Consider the following 19,413-nt stretch of genomic DNA (forward strand, 5'->3'; position numbering starts at 1 on the left):
ACCAGCTAGCATGCTATAAGGTGGGTGGACTTCAATTCCCAGAATTCCCCAGCCAGCAGGCTATGAGGTGGATGGACTTCAATTCCCAGAATTCCCCAGGCAGCATGCTATAAGGTGGGTGGACTTCAATTCCCAGAATTCCCCAGGCAGCAGGCTATAAGGTGGGTGGACTTCAATTCCCAGAATTCCCCAGCCAGCATGCTATAAGGTGGGTGGACTTCAATTCCCAGAATTCCCCAGCCAGCAGGATTTAAAATGTGTGGACTCCAACTCCCGGAATTCCCTGGCCAGCAGGTTTCGAGATGGATGGACTTCAACTCCCAGAATGTCCTAGCCAGTATGCTTTAAGATGGGTGGACTTCAACTCCCAGAATTCCCCAGCCAGCCATGCTGTCTAAGGAACTCTGGGAGTTGAAGTCCATATTTACCAACGTTGCCAAGCTTGAGAATAAACCACTGGTAATAAACCAAAGGCCACCTGCAGGGGGCGTCCATGGCTCCGCCCCGAAAAGCCGCAGAACCCACCGCGCTGCTTCCGGGCGAGGGGGCGTGGAAAAAGACGGTGGGCGGGGATCATGCAAATAGGCAAAACGCGTGTGACGTTACCAGGGAGGCCGATCCCACCGCGCGGAGCGTCATCCCCGCGAGCCGCTGACGTCGCCGAAGGTTGGCCGGGCGGCGACCGGTGACGGGGGTGGGATTTCCTGTCCGCGGGCCGTGCGGGGACGCCGAATCGAGCGGCGAGGAGCCAACCGGCCGCTGCCGTCGCCATGATCAAGAAGTTCGACAAGAAAGATGAGGAGTCCGGTAGGAACGCCCCCTTTCACCCGCCGTTTAGATTCAACTCGAAGTGGTTGCTAGGCAGATTTGAGGAGCCCATTTCCCTCGGGGCTACGATCCCCGTTGTTCCTCTGGGAGACCGATCGGCTCCGCCCCCTGGGGGGGCGTGGCTCACGCATCCTTTCCTGAGAGGCTGGGAGCGGTTAGCTGAGCGTTGTGGGCGTGGCCAGCGAGGGGCGTGGCCAGCGAAGCAGGAGGAGCGAGGACGCTGTTCCCGTTTAGCAATCTTCCCTCCCTCCGCGTTGACTGGCATTAACCCGGCTTTGCTTTGCACGTCTGGACAGGCGCTCTGCAGCTGCTTTTGGGGGGGGGGACATGCAAAGCGGGTCAGCAGATTGGGCCCTTTGGGTCAAGGGGCTCCTGGGGGCCCCCTCTGGGCTGAGCGTTCCCTGTGTTGCCTCTGTGCGTTTCTCAGGTGTGTTACTTAGCAACCAGCAATGACACCCCTCCCCAAATAGATGGGAAGTGCAGGTTACAGGTGTGTCTGTCCAGGCTACGGGAAGCTGTGGGGGGGGGGCTGAACGGACCCCACCACTTAAGGGAGTGGGGGGGAATGGAGGAAAAAGCCCAGCATTTAAATCCTGGGGGGTGTGTGTGGAAGGGACCTTATTTATTTATTTATTTATTATTATTTCAACTTTTATACCGCCCGGTTTACAGCCAAGTAAAAAAAATAATACAAAAGTTAAGAACAATTTTAAAAAACTAATTTTAAATTGGCCGAAATTGTAAAAATTTGCTAAATCCCATTAAAAAACTGATTAAAACTATTAAAAAAAACTATTTAAAACTATTAAAAAAAAACCTATTAGGCTAATCCTGCTCGATGAAATAAAAGAGTCTTCAGCTCACGCTGGAAGGCTCGGAGGTCAGAGAGTTGGCGCAACGTTGGAGGTAGTTCGTTCCAGGGGGCCGGTGCTGCCACAGAGAAGGCCCTCCCCCTGGGGGCCGCCAACCTACATTGTTTGGTCGACGGCACCCTGAGAAGACCCTCTCTATGGGAGCGCACTGGTTGATGGGAGGCACTGGTGGCAGCAGGCGGTCCCGTAAGTATCCCGGTCCTAAGCCATGGCTTTAAAGACGGTCACTAACACCTTAAATTGCACCCGGAAGACAACCAGAAGCCAGTGCAGCCTGCACAGGATAGGTGTTATATGGGAGCCTCAAGCCGCTCCCACTATCACCCGCACGGCCGCATTCTGGACCAGCTGAAGCCTCCGGGTACCCTTTAAGGGGAGCCCCATGTAGAGAGCGTTGCAGTAGTCCAGACGGGAAGTAACGAGGGCATGAGTGACCGTGCACAGGGCATCCCGGTCCAGGAAGGGACGCCACTGGCGTATCAGGCGCACCTGATAAAAAGCCCCTCTGGTGACGGCCGTCATATGGTCTTGTAAGAACAGCCGTGCATCCAGAGGGATGCCTAAATTGCGGACCTTCCCCGTGGGGGCCAACAACTCGCCCCCCACAGTCAGCGATGGAATCAGCTGATTGTACCGGGATGCCGGCATCCACAGCCACTCGGTCTTGGAAGGGTTGAGTTGGAGCCTGTTTTTCCCCATCCAGACCCGCACGGCCTCCAGGCACCGGGACATCACTTCAACGGCTTCGTTGGGGTGGTTAGGGGTGGAAATGTACAGCTGCGTATCATCAGCGTACAGATGACACCGCACCCCAAAACCACGGATGATCTCACCCGGCGGCTTCATATAGAAGTTGAACAGGAGAGGCGAGAGAACCGACCCCTGCGGCACCCCACAAGTGAGGCGCCTCAGGGTCGATCTCTGCCCCCCTGTCAACACCGTCTGCGTCCGGTCAAGAGAGGAAGGAGGAGAACCACCGAAAAATGGTGCCCCCCCACTCCTAACCCCTCCAGCCGTCGCAGCAGGATACCATAGTCGATGGTATCAAAAGCCACTGAGAGATCTAATAGGACCAGGGCAGAGGAACAACCCCTGTCCCGGGCCCTCCAGAGATCATCCACCAACGCGACCAGCGCCGTCTCCGTGCTGTAACCAGGCCGGAAACTGGACTGAAACGGGTCCAGATAGACAGTTTCATCCAAGTACCGAGGAAGCTGATGCGCCACCAAGCTGATGACCTTGGAGGTCATCTAGTCCAACCCCCTTATACAGGTGACCCTCCAATCATGGCAATCTTCCAGATGGGTGGATTTCAACTCCCAGAATTCATGGGGTCCTCAGGTGGCCCTCAACTTTACAACAGTTCATTTAGTGACCGTTCAAAGTTGCAACAGCCCTGAAAAAAAGTGATATAAGATCATTTTTCACACTTAATGACGGTCGCAATGTCTCCGGGGTGACGTGATCCACTTTTGCGACCTGACCGGCAGAGTCGATGGGGAAGCCAGGCTCATTTCATGTCTGCAGTGATTCGCTTAACAACTGCGGCAAGAGAAGTGGGAAAATGAGACAAAACTCACTTAAACAAATTTGTCACTCGGCCGCGTTAATGTTGGGCTCAACTTTGTTCGTAAGTCGAGGACTACCTGTACTAGAGATGTCCAACCTTGGCCAGTTTCAGACCCGTGGACTTCAACTCCCAGAATTCCCCAGCCAACTGTGAATGATTGACTAGTCCAGGGGTCTGCAAACTTGGCTCTTTTAAGGCTTGTGGACTTCAAATCCCAGAGTTCCTCAGCCTGCAAAGCTTCAACTCTGGGAGTTGAAGTCCACAAGTCTTAAAAGAGCCAAGTTTGCAGATCCCTGGACTAGGCGTGTCCAATCTTGGCTAAAAGTAGCCACTTTAACTGTGCACTTTAACTCCCGTGAATGGCTTGCTGGGGAATTCTGGGAGTTGAAGTCCAGAGTGACCAAGCTCGGACACAACTAAGATTCATTCATGGCTGGCTGGGGAATCCTGGGAGTTGAAGTCCACAAATCTTAAAAGTGGCCAAGATTGGACACCCCTTGCCTTATGCAACCCTGGTTAAAATGTTTATTTTTGAAACCTTCAGCGATGGAGCATTCACAACTCCATGACACCCGTTCCTTCTTGTCCTGTTTTCAGAGGCCTTGGAAGAATCACTTTTTCTCAGTTGTGGCAACTTCAGGATGGGTGGACTTCAACTCCCAGAATTCCCCATGGATCGGCGGCCTGCCTTTATGGACCATCATTGTTTGCTGGTTGTGTGCCAACAGCTTCAAGACACGTAGATCTATAACAATGGTTGAACAGCCATTAAGTCACGATAGATGCTGGCTGGGGAATTCTGGGAGTTGAAGTCCATCCATCCTTACGCAGAAACCCTGCCATAGACACTGCTTAAATGCAAATTACATTCAACTTCCTATTATGTTTCTTCTGCCGCGTAAAACTCTTATACGTTACGCAATCTCTGGTAAAGACTCTATGTTGATCGATTAGCAATGACATAGGGTTTTTTTTACAATTTTTTTATTTTCTTTTAAGACAAAATACATAAACATGAAAACATTTTCAATCCCAATATTGTGTGTCGGTCTTGTGCCTTCACTATTTACAAATATCCTTAATTTATCTAAATTTATATCGTCATCATCTTGTATCCAGAACTTTAAATTAACCTTTATTTTTCTCATTCCATATGCATATCCGCTAATGAATATTTTTATCTGGCAACATCATTAATTCTATCGTTCTACACCATTCATTTTAATATTTCTTAAAATATATAGTATTCTTTCTCCAATCTGTCAGGTCTGGAAACCATACTAGGCCTTAGGGTTCCAGACGCTGCCACATTTTTCCCCTGAGGGGAACTCTGAAAGACAATGGCTTCTGAGTTTTTTTTTATGCAGAAGAGGTTTTTCTAGAACCTTGACACAATCTGTACTAACATATCTTCCCTTCTAGCCATTGATAAAATAAATCCCATATCTTATAATATTGCTTTTCTTCCTGTTCTCTTATTTCAAATGAGCAATGACATAGTTTTTTTCTGCAGGACGAACTGTCCTCAACCTGGCCCGCCAAGTCGTCTAGGTGCAACCGCGATTATGTGCAGGTTACACATAATTTCCAGTTCAGAAGATTTATTACTCCTGCCTATACCCAAGAATCTAGTAATCAACCAACGGCCAGCACGAAATTGGCTCTAGATAGAAGTCAATGTAATTCAAGGGGAATTGAATTCAGAGCCTTTGTGACAACCTAAGGATTCCAGGCTTATTCCTCTTTTGACTCCACCTCCCCAGGCTCTGCTTCTTCTTTTCCTATAAGATCTTCCATGTTTGAGCAAAGACAGACCCTTTCTAACCCGGCTCCTTCGCCAAAGAAGGCTGCTGACTCTTGGATTAAGAGAGAGGGACTGGCCCAAAGTCCCCCCAGATAGCCTCCATGCTCAGACTGGACTCGAACTCCCATCTTCTCAATCTTAGTCGAACTGAACTACAAATGAGGGTCCTAAAGGGGCTTTTTCAAGAGGCAACTGGACTTTTTTTTTTTTTGCTTTTTCTTTGAAGACATTTTGCTCCTCATCCAAGAAGCTTCCTCAGTTCTGATCGAATGGTGGGGAACGAATGGAAGGATTGATATTCCTTGCAGTCATCTGGTCATTAGTATTCTCTCTGAGAGTCGTTGAGGCCATTTGGAGGTTTGTCTGTGCCTTCAGGGTCACCTGTGTGGTGCAAATGGATGTGGAGCCCTCATTGAACTGCTGAAAGGACCCTGTTGTAGAGTGGAGATAGATGTTGTCAATTTCCTGTTCCTCTGTTGAGGGAGGGCTGCTCAATTTTGACTTAGATGGCCTCTTTGACCCTTCTTTCAAACTAGTGGTCCTTTCTGTCCAATTTGTGGACTTTGCTGCCTTCAAAAGAGTGGCCTTTGTCTTTCAAATGCAGGTGGACTGCTGAATCTTGTCCCGATCGGCTTTTGTTCTCCGATGTTGTGCCATGCATTTGTGAAGTGGTTGTTTTTTTTACAAATGAGGGTCCCCAGGTTTAGAGGCCATCCACATCTACCTTAACCTCCAAGTGTTTGGGGTCACAAGGTCCTCGCATGGCAAACATTGCCAGGCAACGTATGTTGTGGTCCGCCAGCAGCCCGCTGACCTGGCAGTGGAGTCGGACAGTGAGGAGGCTGGAGAGGACAATGGGCCATTCCTGGAGTTTGGGGAAGGCCCAGACGAGGGCTTTGCGTCGGAGGCAGAGATGGGGCCAGGGCCATCTGGGAGCGATGCGCGGATTCCGGAGCCTCCAGAGGCAGACAGCAGAGAGGCAGAAGAACAGGAGGAGCCTGTTTCTAGTGCACGCATGAGAAGACCTGCCAGCAGGCAAGAGCAGCTGAAGCAAAAAGGACGACTCGGGAGTAAGGCCAGGAGATGATTGGCCCCTCCCATAAGGCTTAAAACAGACCAGCAACGGCGTTTGCGCTTTGCTGGAAAACAACGTTGGTAGCTTCATCTTCTGCTTCATCTACATCTTGCCTTTATTTTTGTGACTTCTGAGCGTTTGCCAAGAAAGGCCTTTGGCAGTTTGCCTAATTGGACCAAGGTTTGCGAGAGAACTGAGGAATTTGTGTTGGGAGGCATTTGTTTGAATTTGAGTTGAACGACGCTGGGAATGAAGTAATTTTCAGCTGTTCGAATAAAGTCTGTTTTTCCCCCACGGATTGAGTTACTTACTACCTACTTGGGCCTGGGTCACAACACCTTCCTGCTCTGTTATTCTGTAGTTCTAGCCTTGGGAAGAAAAAATTCATGAGGCCAAGAAGGCCTATTTTGCTTCGTCGCCTTCATGTACGACTCCAATTTCTCGCGCATTTTCACATTGCAGTGCAGTATCCGTCCCATGGGGATGGGACCCTGTGATTGGAGGGTCTCACCTGGCATTGAGGGAAGCATCTAAGGGAGCGTTGCAAACCCCTCTTGTTTGACATGCCATAGGCTCACGTCATGTACTCTTGTCTCCTTCAGGTAGCGGCTCAAACCCTTTCCAACACTTGGAAAAAAGCGCGATTCTCCAAGAGGTAGGATGGAGTCTTCTTTGACTTTATTTTGTGGGGTTGATTCTGTCTCTATGGCCATCCATCTCTGGTTGGTGTGCAAACAGATCACAATTCATTTGTTTCTTTGTGTAATTGCTCGCCTCCTTTGCTGCAGTGGTCGACCTGTGGGACCGAAAAGGGCCTTCTCTGGGGTGGCTCTCTCCCTGTAATTTGAAGGAACTCACCCTCTCTTGGTGATTGGCCCAAAGTCACCTCGCTGCCATTCATGCCTAAGGCGGGACTAGAACTCACCATCTCCTGGTGATTGGCCCAAGGTTACCTAGCTATTGCAGCTTCCCTGAAATTAGGGACTGGGCCAGCATTCCCATTTTAAGAGGGGGCACAAGGAATTGGGGCAGGGGAGGGATTCAGCCGGTTCGGACCAGTTCAGGCGAACCGAACGCCATTCATGCTAAGGCGGGACTAGAACTCACCGTCTTCTGGTGATTGGCCCAAGGTTACCTAGCTGCCATTCATGCCTAAGGTGGGACTAGAACTCTCCGTCTCCTAGTGATTGAGCCAAAATCACCCAACCAACTTCCATGCCTTAGGCGAGACTAGTACAGGTAGTCCTCAACTTACAACAGTTCATTTAGTGACCATTTGAAGTTACAACGGCACTGAAAAAAGTGACTTAGGACCGGTTTTCACACTTACGACCGTTGCAGCATCCCCGTCATCACATGATCAAAATTCGGACGCTTGGTAACTGACTCATATTTACGACGGTCGCAGGGTCCCGGCATCACACGATCCCCTTTTGCGACCTTGCAAAAGTCCATGGGGGAGCCGGATTAAAGACTGTGTAAACTTAATAGCTGGAGGGGTTCACTTAACAACTGTGGCAAGAAAAGTAGCAAAACTCGCTGAACAAATGTTTCACTTAGTAACAGAACATTTGGGCGTTCAGTTGTGGTCGTAAGGCGAGGACTACCTGTACTCGCAGTCTCCTGCTTTCTAGCCTGGTACCTTTATTGCTAGATGCAACTGGCTCTCCTTTAGAAATTGGGAGAGCAATCTTCTTTCCGGCAAGTTAAAAATACTCGGTTCCTTTTACTACTTCTCATTGGACTTCACGTTCTCTCCCCTGACCACCTAAAACAGGGCTGTCAAACTCAATTTCATTGAGGGCCATATCAGGGTTGTGTTTCACCGGGGAGGAGAGGTCGACTGGGTCTAGGAAGTCCGTATCAAGCATGGCAACGAAGCCTCTGCAGCTTTGCCAGATTCCTTCCAGGTTTCTCAGGGCAGGCAGGAGTCCAAGTTGTGACTTCAGCGATAGAAGCAAACTAGGTGAGACTTTGCTTGACTCAAGGTTGGAATGCCACAAGCAGGTCCTTTATATAGGCTGTGGGGTGTGGCTCCATGACTCAGCATTCATCCAGGCCTGCCCCTCCCTTCCTTCTGCTGGCGTCGCCTCTCAGATCTCCGGAAGTGAGGGTCCTCCCACTTTGAATTCTCTTCCGCTGGATCTGCTGTCAGTAATTCCAGCACGTGGCTGGCTCCCTGCTCACACGCTGTAGGAGTGACGTTTATCGGGTTTGTTTGTTCATTCCTGGAATCCTCTCCGGGCATGGGGCCAGGGCCGGGGACTGGAGGCATGACAGGCCGTTCATCTTCATTATCAGACTCGGAGTCTGATAACAGGCCCGGGTGTAGACGGGAGGGGCCCGGCTGAGGAGAGGAGGGAGGACGAGGCACAGCAGGAGGGGAGGGGAGATAGGCATGGCCAGCTTGGCGTTACTCCTGTCAGGGGCACCTGTGGTGACCCAAGCGCTCTGCCATTGAAAACAGGTTCCCGAGCTCTGTTTCTGCAGGCAGAGGGTGGGAGGAGGCCGACGCAGCCGAAAATGGAGCCTGCCGGAGCTGCGCACAACCCTCCCGATCTCCGTTTTCACTGTCAGAGACACCGCGGGGCAGTTCTTCACTGTTTCCAGGGAGACCCCCGCGGGCCAGATGTGGTGTGTGACACCCCTGATCTAGACTGCCTTTCTCTGAACTCCAGTCTATCAACGGCTCTTTGAAAGAGTGGGGTACGGAATTGGAACCCAGAGTCCCACGAGAAACGTCAGCAAGAGGGGACCCCGTTCTTCCCTGAGTTCGACTCTACGCTTCTGTTCCTTCATCCGAAGTAGCGTTTCCTCCGGTCTAAAGTTCTGGATCTTTGTCTTTCCCTCCCTTTCCCCCAGGCTCGTATTTTCAACGAGACGCCCATCAACCCACGAAGATGTCTACACATCCTAACCAAAATTCTTTACTTGCTGAACCAGGTAAATGCAGCTGGTCCAAGGCAGGACGGCCGCGGGGTTGCGCTTCTCCCTTCTGGGCCAGCTTGGGGTGGGCGGGGGGGAAGAAGGCGGCTTTGGGTGGGGGAGTTATTGCAGCCTCCCTGAAATTGGGGATTGGGCCAGCATTCCCATTTTAAGAGGGGGCACAAAGGATTGGGGCAGGGGAGGGATTCAGCCGGTTCGGACTAGTTCGGGCGAACCGGATGCTAATTTTACATCTGGTTCGCCGAACCGGTAGTTGCAAGGACTGGCTGGCCCCGCCCACCCCTCCCCTCCCAGGAGTCTCCAAGCAGCCCGTTTTGGATGCCAGGTAAGTAAAGTAAACCAGGTAACCGGCTTTAATGCCTAAAGTGGGACTAGAATTCCCCTGTCGCCAGGTGATTGGCTCAACATCACCCAACTGGCTTTAATGCCTAAGGTGGGACTAGAACTCCCAGTCACCTGGTGATTGGCCCAAAGTCACCCAGCCAGCTTTCGTGCCTAAGGCGGAACTAGAACTCTTCGTCGCGGGTTGGCAACCACATCTATATTTTTCTACCTCTGAAACGCCTAGACAGGTCCATTAAATCGACCGGAAGTGAAACAGATCCAAGGTCATCTTTACCTTTAGACCAGGAGTCTGCAAACTTGGCTCTTTTAAGACCTGTGGAATTCAACTCCCAGAACTCTGGGAGTTGAAGTCCACAAGTGACCTCTGCTTTAGACTAATATTCTTGAAGTTTGATGCGTGTATCACCTTAGCATAGTGGTACCTGCGGCAGCCCAGAAGCTGGTGTGAAATTAACCGGGTCTGTTTTGGTTTCCTCTGTGGGGCAGTCCCAAACTTTGAGATCAGTTGAGTTGGGGGACCGTTGTCTTGGCCTAAAATGTCCGCTGTTCGCTTGTCGTTTTTTTAGGGTGAGCATTTCGGGACAACTGAAGCCACCGAAGCTTTCTTTGCAATGACAAGATTATTCCAGTCCAATGATGTGAGTGATTTCGTCAACGATTTCTCCTTATTTTCCTGGTCCTGGGTTGGGGGCTGCTGGCTGCGTCCTTGGGTGGGGGTGGGGTTCCTTCCTTGAAAGTCGGGGTTCCGAACTGTGACCACTTCAAGACTTGTGGATGTCAACTCCCAGAATTCCCCAGCCAACCATGAAGTTGGGCTAAGCAGAAATTCAACAAATTGGAGAGCTGGCTTTGAAAACTTGTGGATTTCAATTCCCAGAATTTCCCAGCCAGCCATACGTGGCTAGCTGGGGAATTCTGGGAGATGAAGTCCACAAGTCTTAAAGTGACCGAGGTTGGACACACACACACCCATGCTCGAAGGCCCTTAGAAAGGTCTTGAGGACCACAGTGATGAAACAGCAGTGGCTCAGCAACCCCTTGGAAAATTCAACTTTAATTGTCGTCTTTCCGCAGCAAACGTTAAGGAGAATGTGCTACCTGACCATCAAAGAGATGGCCAACATCTCGGAAGACGTGATCATCGTCACCAGCAGGTACCTGGGTTTGATTCTGGGGCTGGAAGCATCGGTATTTCAGCTGGAATGGGAATGGGAATGAAAGAGAATAGAGAATGGAATATGGAATATGGAGTGGAGTGGAATCGAATCGAATCGAATCAAATCAAATCTTTATTGAGAATGGAATGGAATGGAATGGAATGGAATGGAATGGAATGGAATGGAATAGAATAGAATAGAATAGAATAGAATAGAATAGAATAGAATAGAATAGAATAGAATAGAATAGAATAATGGAATGGGAATGGAATGGGAATAGGAATAGAACAGAATAATGAATAGAATAGAACAGAACAGAACAGAACAGAATAGAATAGAATAGAATAATGAATAGAATAATGAATAGAATAGAATAGAATAGAATAGAATAATGGAATGGGAATGGAATGGGAATAGGAATAGAACAGAATAATGAATAGAATAGAATAGAATAGAATAGAATAGAATAGAATAGAATAGAATAGAATAGAATAGAATAGAATAATGAATAGAATAGACTAGACTAGTCTAGAATAATGGTCTGGGAATGGAATGGAATGGAACAAAATAATGAAGGGAAGAGAAGAGAAGAGAACAACAGAGTTGGAAGGGACCTTGGAGGTCTTCTAGTCCAGGGTCTCCAACCTTAGCAACTTTAAGCCTGGAGGACTTCAACTCCCAGAATTCCCCAGCCAGTTGAAGTCCTCCAGGCTTAAAGTTGCCAAGGTTGGAGACCCCTGCTATAGATCACCTTCCAGAGTCCGTGCGGTCACCAAGGGATTGCCTTCTGCAGGTTGAAACACGCCTGTTCTTTCGCATTCGGTGTCTCCTGAAGAACCAATTATCCTGCTCTTAAGGCACATTGCAACCACACCTTGGTCTCCCGGGCACCCTTGAAACATCCAAGCGGACACATTTATCTTGGGAAAGCAACCTTTCCCCCCCTGTTTTAACACTTTAATCAAGCTAACAGAACATTTACACAATAGAATACAGGCTGAGGAGAGATAAGTTTGATGCAGTGGATAAGGCATCGGACTAGAAAGTGGGAGACTGTGAATTCTAACTCTGCCTTAGGCGTGAAAGCTGGCTGCCTGCCTGTCTTTGGGCCAATCACCAGGAGATGGTGAATTCTAGTCTCACCTTAAACATGAAAGTCAATTGGGTGACTTTGGGCCAATCATTAGGAGACTGGGAGTTCTAGTCCTGACTTAAGCATGAAAGCCAGCTGGGTGACTTTGGGCCACTCATCAGGAGGTGGTGAGTTCTAGTTCTCACCTGAGGCACAAAAGCCAATTGGGTGACTTTGGTCCAATCACCAGGAGATGGTGAGTTCTAGTTCTCACCTTAGGCACGAAAGCCAATTGGGTGACTTTGGGCCAATCACCAGGAGATGGTGAGTTCTAGTTCTCACCTTAGGCACGAAAGCCGATTGGGTGACTTTGGGCCAATCACCTGGAGATGGTGAGTTCTAGTCTCACCTTAAACATGAACGTCAATTGGGTGACTTTGGCCCAATCATCAGGAGCCTGGGAATTCTAGTCTCACCTTAGGAAGAAAGCCAGCTGGGTGGTCTTGGGCCAATCGCTTTCTCCCAGCACTAGGAAGGAACCAATGGCAAACCACTTCTGAAAAGAAACCTTGCCAAGGAAACCCCAGGGACTTGTCTGCCTGAGGAATTCTGGGAGTTGAAGTCCACACACGGCTGAGGTTGGGAAACACTGCTTTAGAGTTAACAATTGCCACGGATCTCAGAAGTCACCAAATAGGATCGCAGGACAACAGTCTCCTGGTTGCATTTCATACCAGCTGAAGCTTCCAAGCTGTCCAAGGGCTGCCCCAGGCAGGACCCATGGCAGTAATCTATCTCCAAGACACCTAAAGTACAGATGGCTGAACCCCAAGCCTCCTGGCATCTATGTTAATACGAATCCCAAAGGTTTTTTGGTTTTTTTTCCCAAGAGGTAACGGCTTTCTTATTTTTCTTGGAAGACATTTCGCTTCTCATCCAAGAAGCTTCTTCAGCTCGGACTGGATGGTGTGGAACGGAAGGATTTATACTCCCTGCAGACAGCTGTTCATTTGCATCCTTTTAGCGGGTCGTTGAGGCCACTTGGAGGTTTGTCTGTGTCATAGTGCAAATGGGTGTGGAGCCTTCTTGGAACTGCTGGAAGGATAGGTGTTGTGGAGCTGTGCTTTCCGCAGGATGTTTTCTGCCCCGTAGCATCCAAGAAAGCTCCACACCCATTTGCACCACTCAGATAATCCTCCAAGTGGCCTCAACGACCCTCTAAAAGAATGCAAGTGACCAGCTGTCTGCAAGGAATATGAACCCTTCCATTCCCCACCATCCAGGCAGAACTGAGGAAGCTTCTTGGATGAGAAGTGAAACATCTTAAAAAACAAAACAAAACAGAAAGTCCAGTGGCCTCTTGTTGTGTCTGCGCCCCCCGAGCCGGGCCCCCTGCCAGAGAGTGACTCGGAAAGTGAGGGGGAAGGGCCATCAGGACTTATCTTTGGAGCACCGGCTTCCCTGGCTCAGCTCCAGGAGCCAGAGGCAGGCCAGGTGGAGGAGATAACAAGGCCTCCGTCCCCTAACTCTTCACCCCCCAGGCCACGCCTCCAGACCCAACTGATGGCAATCAGGCCTGGCTGGACCCTAGGTTTCGTAGGCAGGAGAGGCGGGAACAACAGAAGCAGGGGTGGGGCAGGCCTAGGAAGTGCTGAGTCATGGAGCCACACCCCACAGGATATAAAAGCAGCGAGGGCTGCTATGCCTCTTCGTAACAGGCAAATCAACTGCTTGACTAGAGCTGAAGTACTGTTTGTTGACTCATTGGCATCAAGGGAGATAACAAAGACACTTGGCAGACGCTCGCTAGTTTGCTGCCAGAGCTGATAGTTGCCGGCTAATTAAGCCATCGCTCGGACTGAGGCGAGGGGGACAGAACACCTCTTGGGGGGAAAAGCACCCTGACTGAGGATCTCCATAGATTAATACGAGCTTTGTCTTCTGTGTCCTAGCCTAACTAAAGATATGACAGGGAAAGACGACGTCTACCGAGGCCCGGCGATTCGAGCCCTCTGTCGGATCACGGATGTGAGTACGGGAGTTTTCCCAATTGTGAAAGAGGATGATGAAAGCGAGGATGTTTTCTGCCCCGTAGCATCCAAGAAAGCTCCACACCCATTTGCACCACTCAGATAATCCTCCAAGTGGCCTCAACGACCCTCTAAAAGAATGCAAGTGACCAGCTGTCTGCAAGGAATATGAACCCTTCCATTCCCCACCATCCAGGCAGAACTGAGGAAGCTTCTTGGATGAGAAGTGAAACATCTTAAAAAACAAAACAAAACAGAAAGTCCAGTGGCCTCTTGTTGTGTCTGCGCCCCCCGGGCCGGGCCCCCCGCCAGGGAGTGGCTCGGAAAGGGAGGGGGGAGGGGCATCAGGGCTTATCTTTGGAGCACCGGCTTCCCTGGCTCAGCCCCAGGAGCCAGAGGCAGGCCAGGTGGAGGAGATAACAAGGCCTCCGTCCCCTAACTCTTCACCCCCCAGGCCACGCCTCCAGACCCAACTGATGGCAATCAGGCCTGGCTGGACCCTAGGTTTCGTAGGCAGGAGAGGCGGGAACAACAGAAGCAGGGGTGGGGCAGGCCTAGGAAGTGCTGAGTCATGGAGCCACACCCCACAGGATATAAAAGCAGCGAGGGCTGCTATGCCTCTTCGTAACAGGCAAATCAACTGCTTGACTAGAGCTGAAGTACTGTTTGTTGACTCATTGGCATCAAGGGAGATAACAAAGACACTTGGCAGACGCTCGCTAGTTTGCTGCCAGAGCTGATAGTTGCCGGCTAATTAAGCCATCGCTCGGACTGAGGCGAGGGGGACAGAACACCTCTTGGGGGGAAAAGCACCCTGACTGAGGATCTCCATAGATTAATACGAGCTTTGTCTTCTGTGTCCTAGCCTAACTAAAGATATGACAGGGAAAGACGACGTCTACCGAGGCCCGGCGATTCGAGCCCTCTGTCGGATCACGGATGTGAGTACGGGAGTTTTCCCAATTGTGAAAGAGGATGATGAAAACGAGGGATGTTTTGGGTCACGGATGAATGCTGTGGGGCATCCGGAGATTTTACCCCCAGCTTCAGTGTCTTTTTGACTTTAAAATGCCTGAGGTTAGCAAATGCTGGCTTATAGCAGGGGGTCTCCAAACTTGAAAACTTGTGGACTTCAACTCAATTCAATTTAATATGGCTGGCTGGGGAATTCTGGGAGTTGGAAGTCCACCCATCTTAAAACGGGCAAGGGCGGGAAAAACACTGAATTTGCTTGCTCAGGAGTTCTGGGAATTGAAATCCACAAGGGCCTCTGGTGGCTCTACAGACTAATGCAGTCTGTTATTAACACAGCTGCTTGCAATTACTGCAAGTTCAAGTCCCACCAGGCCCAAGGTTGACTCAGCCTTCCATCCTTTATAAGGTAGGTAAAATGAGGACCCAGATTGTTGGGGGCAATAAGTTGACTTTGTATATAATATACAAATAGGATGAAGACTATTGCTTGACACAGTGTAAGCCGCCCTGAGTCTTCGGAGAAGGGCGGGATATAAATTCAAATAAATAAAAAAAAACTGGGGGAAACCAGGCTTAATAGCGGTAACTGTGAGAGGGATCTTGGAGTCTTAGTGGACAACTAGCTAAATATGAGCCAGCAGTGTCCAGCAGCAACTAAAAAAGCCAACACAATCCTAAATTGCATGAACACAGATATACAATCAAGATCAAGGGAGGTCCTAATACCACTCTATAAAGCTTTAGTAAGATCATACCTAGAATCCTGCATCCAGTTTTGGTCACCACACTATAAAAAAGATGTTGAGACTCTAGAAAAAGTGCAGAGAAGAGCAACCAGGATGATTAGGGGACTGGAGGCTAAAACATAGAAAGAAAGAACGGTTGCAGGAACTGGTCATGGCTGGTCTAGTGAAGAGAAGGACCAGGGGAGACAGGATAGCATCTTCCAATATTTGAGGGGCTGCCACAGAGAGGAGGAAGAGGGTCAAGCTATTTTCCAAGGCACCTGAAGAGCAGACAAGGAATAATGGATAGAACTGACCAAGGAGAGATTCAACTTTGTATATAATATTATATACTTTGTATATAATATACAAATGGATGAAGACTATTGCTTAACACAATGTAAGCCGCCCTGAGTCTTCGGAGAAGGGCAGGATATAAATTCAAATAAATAAATAAAAAAGTTACCAAGTTTGGATTCCGCAAAAGTGAAGGACTAGAAACTTTATTTTTTAAATCAGACGGCGAATCATCTCGGGCAAAAAAAATTACTCAGTTTTGTTTTGTGAAGTACTAAAGAGCCTCGAGTGAAGGTAATTCCATCTTCTTTCATTTCTGGCCAATGTGCGATTTGAAAGTCTTGTCTCACCTCCATACTTCTCGCTTTTCACAGGGAACGATGCTCCAGGCTATCGAGCGATACATGAAGCAAGCCATTGTCGACAAAGTCCCCAGTGTCTCCAGCTCTGCCTTGGTGTCGTCCTTGGTAAGTAAACGCCAGAGCTGTCGCACCTGTGATCTAAATTCGACTTCTCGGCAACCAGCTTGTATTTTCGACAAGCAAAAGTTGACGAGGGAAGCCGGATTTGCTTCAACGAACACGTGATTCATTTAACAGCTGGGCCCTATTTTGTCGTGTCCCCCTCCCCCTCCGACGACCGGGTCTAGGAAGTCCGTATCAAGCGTGGCCACGAAGCCTCTGCAGCTTTGCCAAATTCCTTTCAGATTTCTCAGGGCAGGCAGGAATCCAAGGTGTGACTTCAGCAAACTAGATGAGACTTTGCTTGACTCAAGGTTGCAATGCCAAAAGCAGGTCCTTTATATAGGCTGTGGGGTGTGGCTCCATGACTCAGCATTTATCCAGGCCTGCCCCTCCCTTCCTTCTGCTGACGTGGCCTCTCAGATCTCTGGAAGCGGGGATCCTCCCACTGTGAATTCTCTTCTGCTGGATCTGCTGTCGGCATCTGAGAAAGGGAGGGGTCAGAGGGAGCAGGTCCGGGTAATTGCACCACTTGGCTGACTTCCTGCTCTGATGGCTGCATCGAAGGAACACACACTATGAGTAAGCTGTCTTGGGCTTATCTGTTCATTCCTGACATCCTGTCCGGGCATGGGGCCAGGGCCGGGGGCTGGAGGCAGGACAGGCCATTCATCTTCATTATCAGATTCTGAGTCTGATAACAAGTCCAGTTGGCGAGGGGAGGGGCCCGGCTGAGGAGAGGAGGGAGGACAAGTCACAACATATTTAACCAAATGAAATGCAGTGTACATTAGTGGCCAAAATTGTGAAAACCTTTTGCGAAAAGTGCATTTTCTAAAAGTAGCTAATAACACCGCTTTTTGAAAGCGGGTGAATCCAGCAGGTTCTGGGGAATTTTGAGTAGTTCAAAGAACCAGCAAATGCCACATCTGGCTGACCCCAGAGTGGGGTGGGAATGGAGATTTTTCAATATCCTTCCCCCAGGAATGGGGTGGGAATGGAAATTTTGCACTATCCTTCCCGTGCCACGCCCACCAAGCCACAACCACAGAACCGGTAGTAAAAAAAATTTGGATTTCACCGCTGAGTAATACCATAAAATTATATATCAATGGAAAGATGATTTAATCAAGAATGTAATGCAATAACTTTATAAATGTATTAACACTTTAATCTTGTATGTCAGATACAATGTCCTCCTGCTTTGGAGAGGCAACCTTCCAAATTTATTTTATTTATTTATTTATTTATTCATTCATATTTTTATACCGCCCTTCTCCGAAGACTCAGGGCGGTATACAGCAAATAAAACAACAGAAATCCAAAACAAATTAAAATACTATAACAAGTTTAAAAATCTGATTCGACCGCTGTATACTTAAAATATTAGCTAAATTTTTTTCAAAAGCTAAAACCCTGTTAAAAACCCGCTAAAACCCCCCATACTAAAATCAATCAGGCCAGCCCCGCTTGGTGAAAAAAGAAAGTCTTGAGTTCGCGTTTAAAGGTCCGGAGATCGGGGAGGAGACGGAGTCCCACCGGCAGCTCGTTCCATAGAGCCGGGGCCCCCACAGAGAACGCCCTTCCCCTGGGGGCCGCCAGCCGACATTGACTAGCCGACGGCACCCTAAGAAGGCCCTCCCTGTGAGCGCGCACTGGACGTATCGGACAATGGGAGGTAACTGGCGGCAGCAGGCGGTCCCGTAAATGAATTCCCCGGGTCCTTCAACTTCCAGGCTCTTAAAAAACCCCGCCCACAAAGCACATCACTTGATTGACACGATTCGGGGGTTTTGATTTTTGGCTAGAGCCACAGCTGAGGTTCTTGATTCCTGGCCCTCTTTTTCCAGCATATGATGAAGGTCAACTACGATGTGGTCAAGAGGTGGATCAACGAAGCCCAGGAAGCTGCTTCCAGCGACAACGTGATGGTTCAGGTAGGGATTCCCCACAGCAGGGGAGGGATCTGGGAAGCTTTCTGGACCCACCCTGAAAATTGGAATCCTTGTGGAGGCCACCCTGCTCAGTCTGCCTTCCTTCACTTGATGTCTTCTCTGCAGATAGCAATAGCATTTAGACCTAGGTACACAGTCCTTCACAGCCCTTTCTAAGAGGTTATGGAGTCAGCCTTTTGCCCCCAACAATCTGGCTCCTCACTTTACCGACCTCGGAAAAAGTGGAAGGCTGAGTCAACTTTGAGTCGATCAGGATCGAACTCCTGGCAGTGGGCAGAACTAGTCTGCAATGCTGCATTCTGAGCACTGTGCCACTAGGGCCTTTCCTTCCTTCCTTCCTTCCTTCCTTCCTTCCTTCCTTCCTTCCTTCCTTCCTTCCTCCCTCCCTCCCTTCCTTCCTTCCTTCCTTCCTTCCTTCCTTCCTTTCCAAGCAATAGTCCTTAGACTTATATACCACTTCACAGTGCTTGACAGCCCTCTCTGAGCAGTTTACAGAGTCAGCCTTTTGCCCCCAACAATCTGGCTCCTCATTTTACCGACCTCGGAAAAGATGGAAGGCTGAGTCAACTTTGAGTCGATCAGGATCAAACTCCTGGCAGTGGGCAGAGCTAGTCTGCAATACTGCATTCTAAGCACTAGGGCCCTTCCTTCCTTCCTTCCTTCTCTCCCTCCCCTCCCTCCTCCCTCCTTCCGTCCTTTCCTCCCTCCTTCCTTCCTTCCTTCCTTCCTTCCTTCCTTAAGCCAGTCAGAATCAAGATGCTGGCAGTCAGTAGAGTTTGCCTGCAATACTCCATTCTAACTACTGCGCTACCACGGCTTAGATAAATGGATGGATGGATGGAGGATCTCCTCCCGGAAGCACCCATGAGAAGGTGCTACCTGTGTTGAGGTCTCCTTCAACCTTTCTCTGGCTTTGAGCTGACCCCGGTCATCTCAGCAAAAGGAAAAAAACAAATCCTTATTTTTTATTTTCTTCCTTTCTCCGTTCTTCAGTATCATGCCCTCGGTTTGCTCTACCATCTGAGAAAAAACGACCGCCTCGCCGTTTCAAAGATGCTGAACAAATTCACCAGATCCGGATTGAAGTCCCAGTTTGCCTACTGCATGCTGATCCGGATTGCCAGCCGGCTGCTGAAGGAGTCTGAGGAGGGGTAAAGAGATCTGTAGGGTGGTGGGGGATCCGGAACAGAATCTGGAATGAGTCTAGGCCCGTCATGGCGAACCTCTGGGAGCACGCCAACCTTCACCCCAGCATGGCTCCACTGCGCCGGCCAGCTGGTCTTTGGGTCTCTGCCACATAT

The 19,413-nt window shown here is 49.4% G+C and overlaps 1 protein-coding gene across 2 annotated transcripts in view; it reads left to right on the forward strand.

Annotated features, from left to right (window-relative positions):
- The first annotated feature begins 625 nt into the window (after nt 1-625).
- COPG2 (COPI coat complex subunit gamma 2) overlaps nt 626-19,413 on the forward strand; it is a 51,323-nt gene continuing 32,535 nt past the window's right edge. Inside the window, exons 1-9 of one of the 2 annotated variants that reach the window (XM_058191838.1) lie at nt 626-807; nt 6,752-6,804; nt 9,012-9,092; nt 10,007-10,078; nt 10,515-10,594; nt 13,622-13,697; nt 16,071-16,163; nt 18,008-18,094; nt 19,106-19,263. In XM_058191838.1, coding sequence (XP_058047821.1) covers nt 771-807; nt 6,752-6,804; nt 9,012-9,092; nt 10,007-10,078; nt 10,515-10,594; nt 13,622-13,697; nt 16,071-16,163; nt 18,008-18,094; nt 19,106-19,263 — 737 coding nt within the window. In that variant the 5' untranslated portion in view covers nt 626-770. Of the gene's footprint in view, nt 808-6,751; nt 6,805-9,011; nt 9,093-10,006; nt 10,079-10,514; nt 10,595-13,621; nt 13,698-14,564; nt 14,641-16,070; nt 16,164-18,007; nt 18,095-19,105; nt 19,264-19,413 lie in introns of both variants that reach the window. The other variant, XM_058191839.1, reaches the window with a different exon arrangement.

Source organism: Ahaetulla prasina, chromosome 7 (assembly GCF_028640845.1).
Source record: "Ahaetulla prasina isolate Xishuangbanna chromosome 7, ASM2864084v1, whole genome shotgun sequence".
In the NCBI taxonomy this organism is placed as follows: domain Eukaryota; kingdom Metazoa; phylum Chordata; class Lepidosauria; order Squamata; family Colubridae; genus Ahaetulla; species Ahaetulla prasina.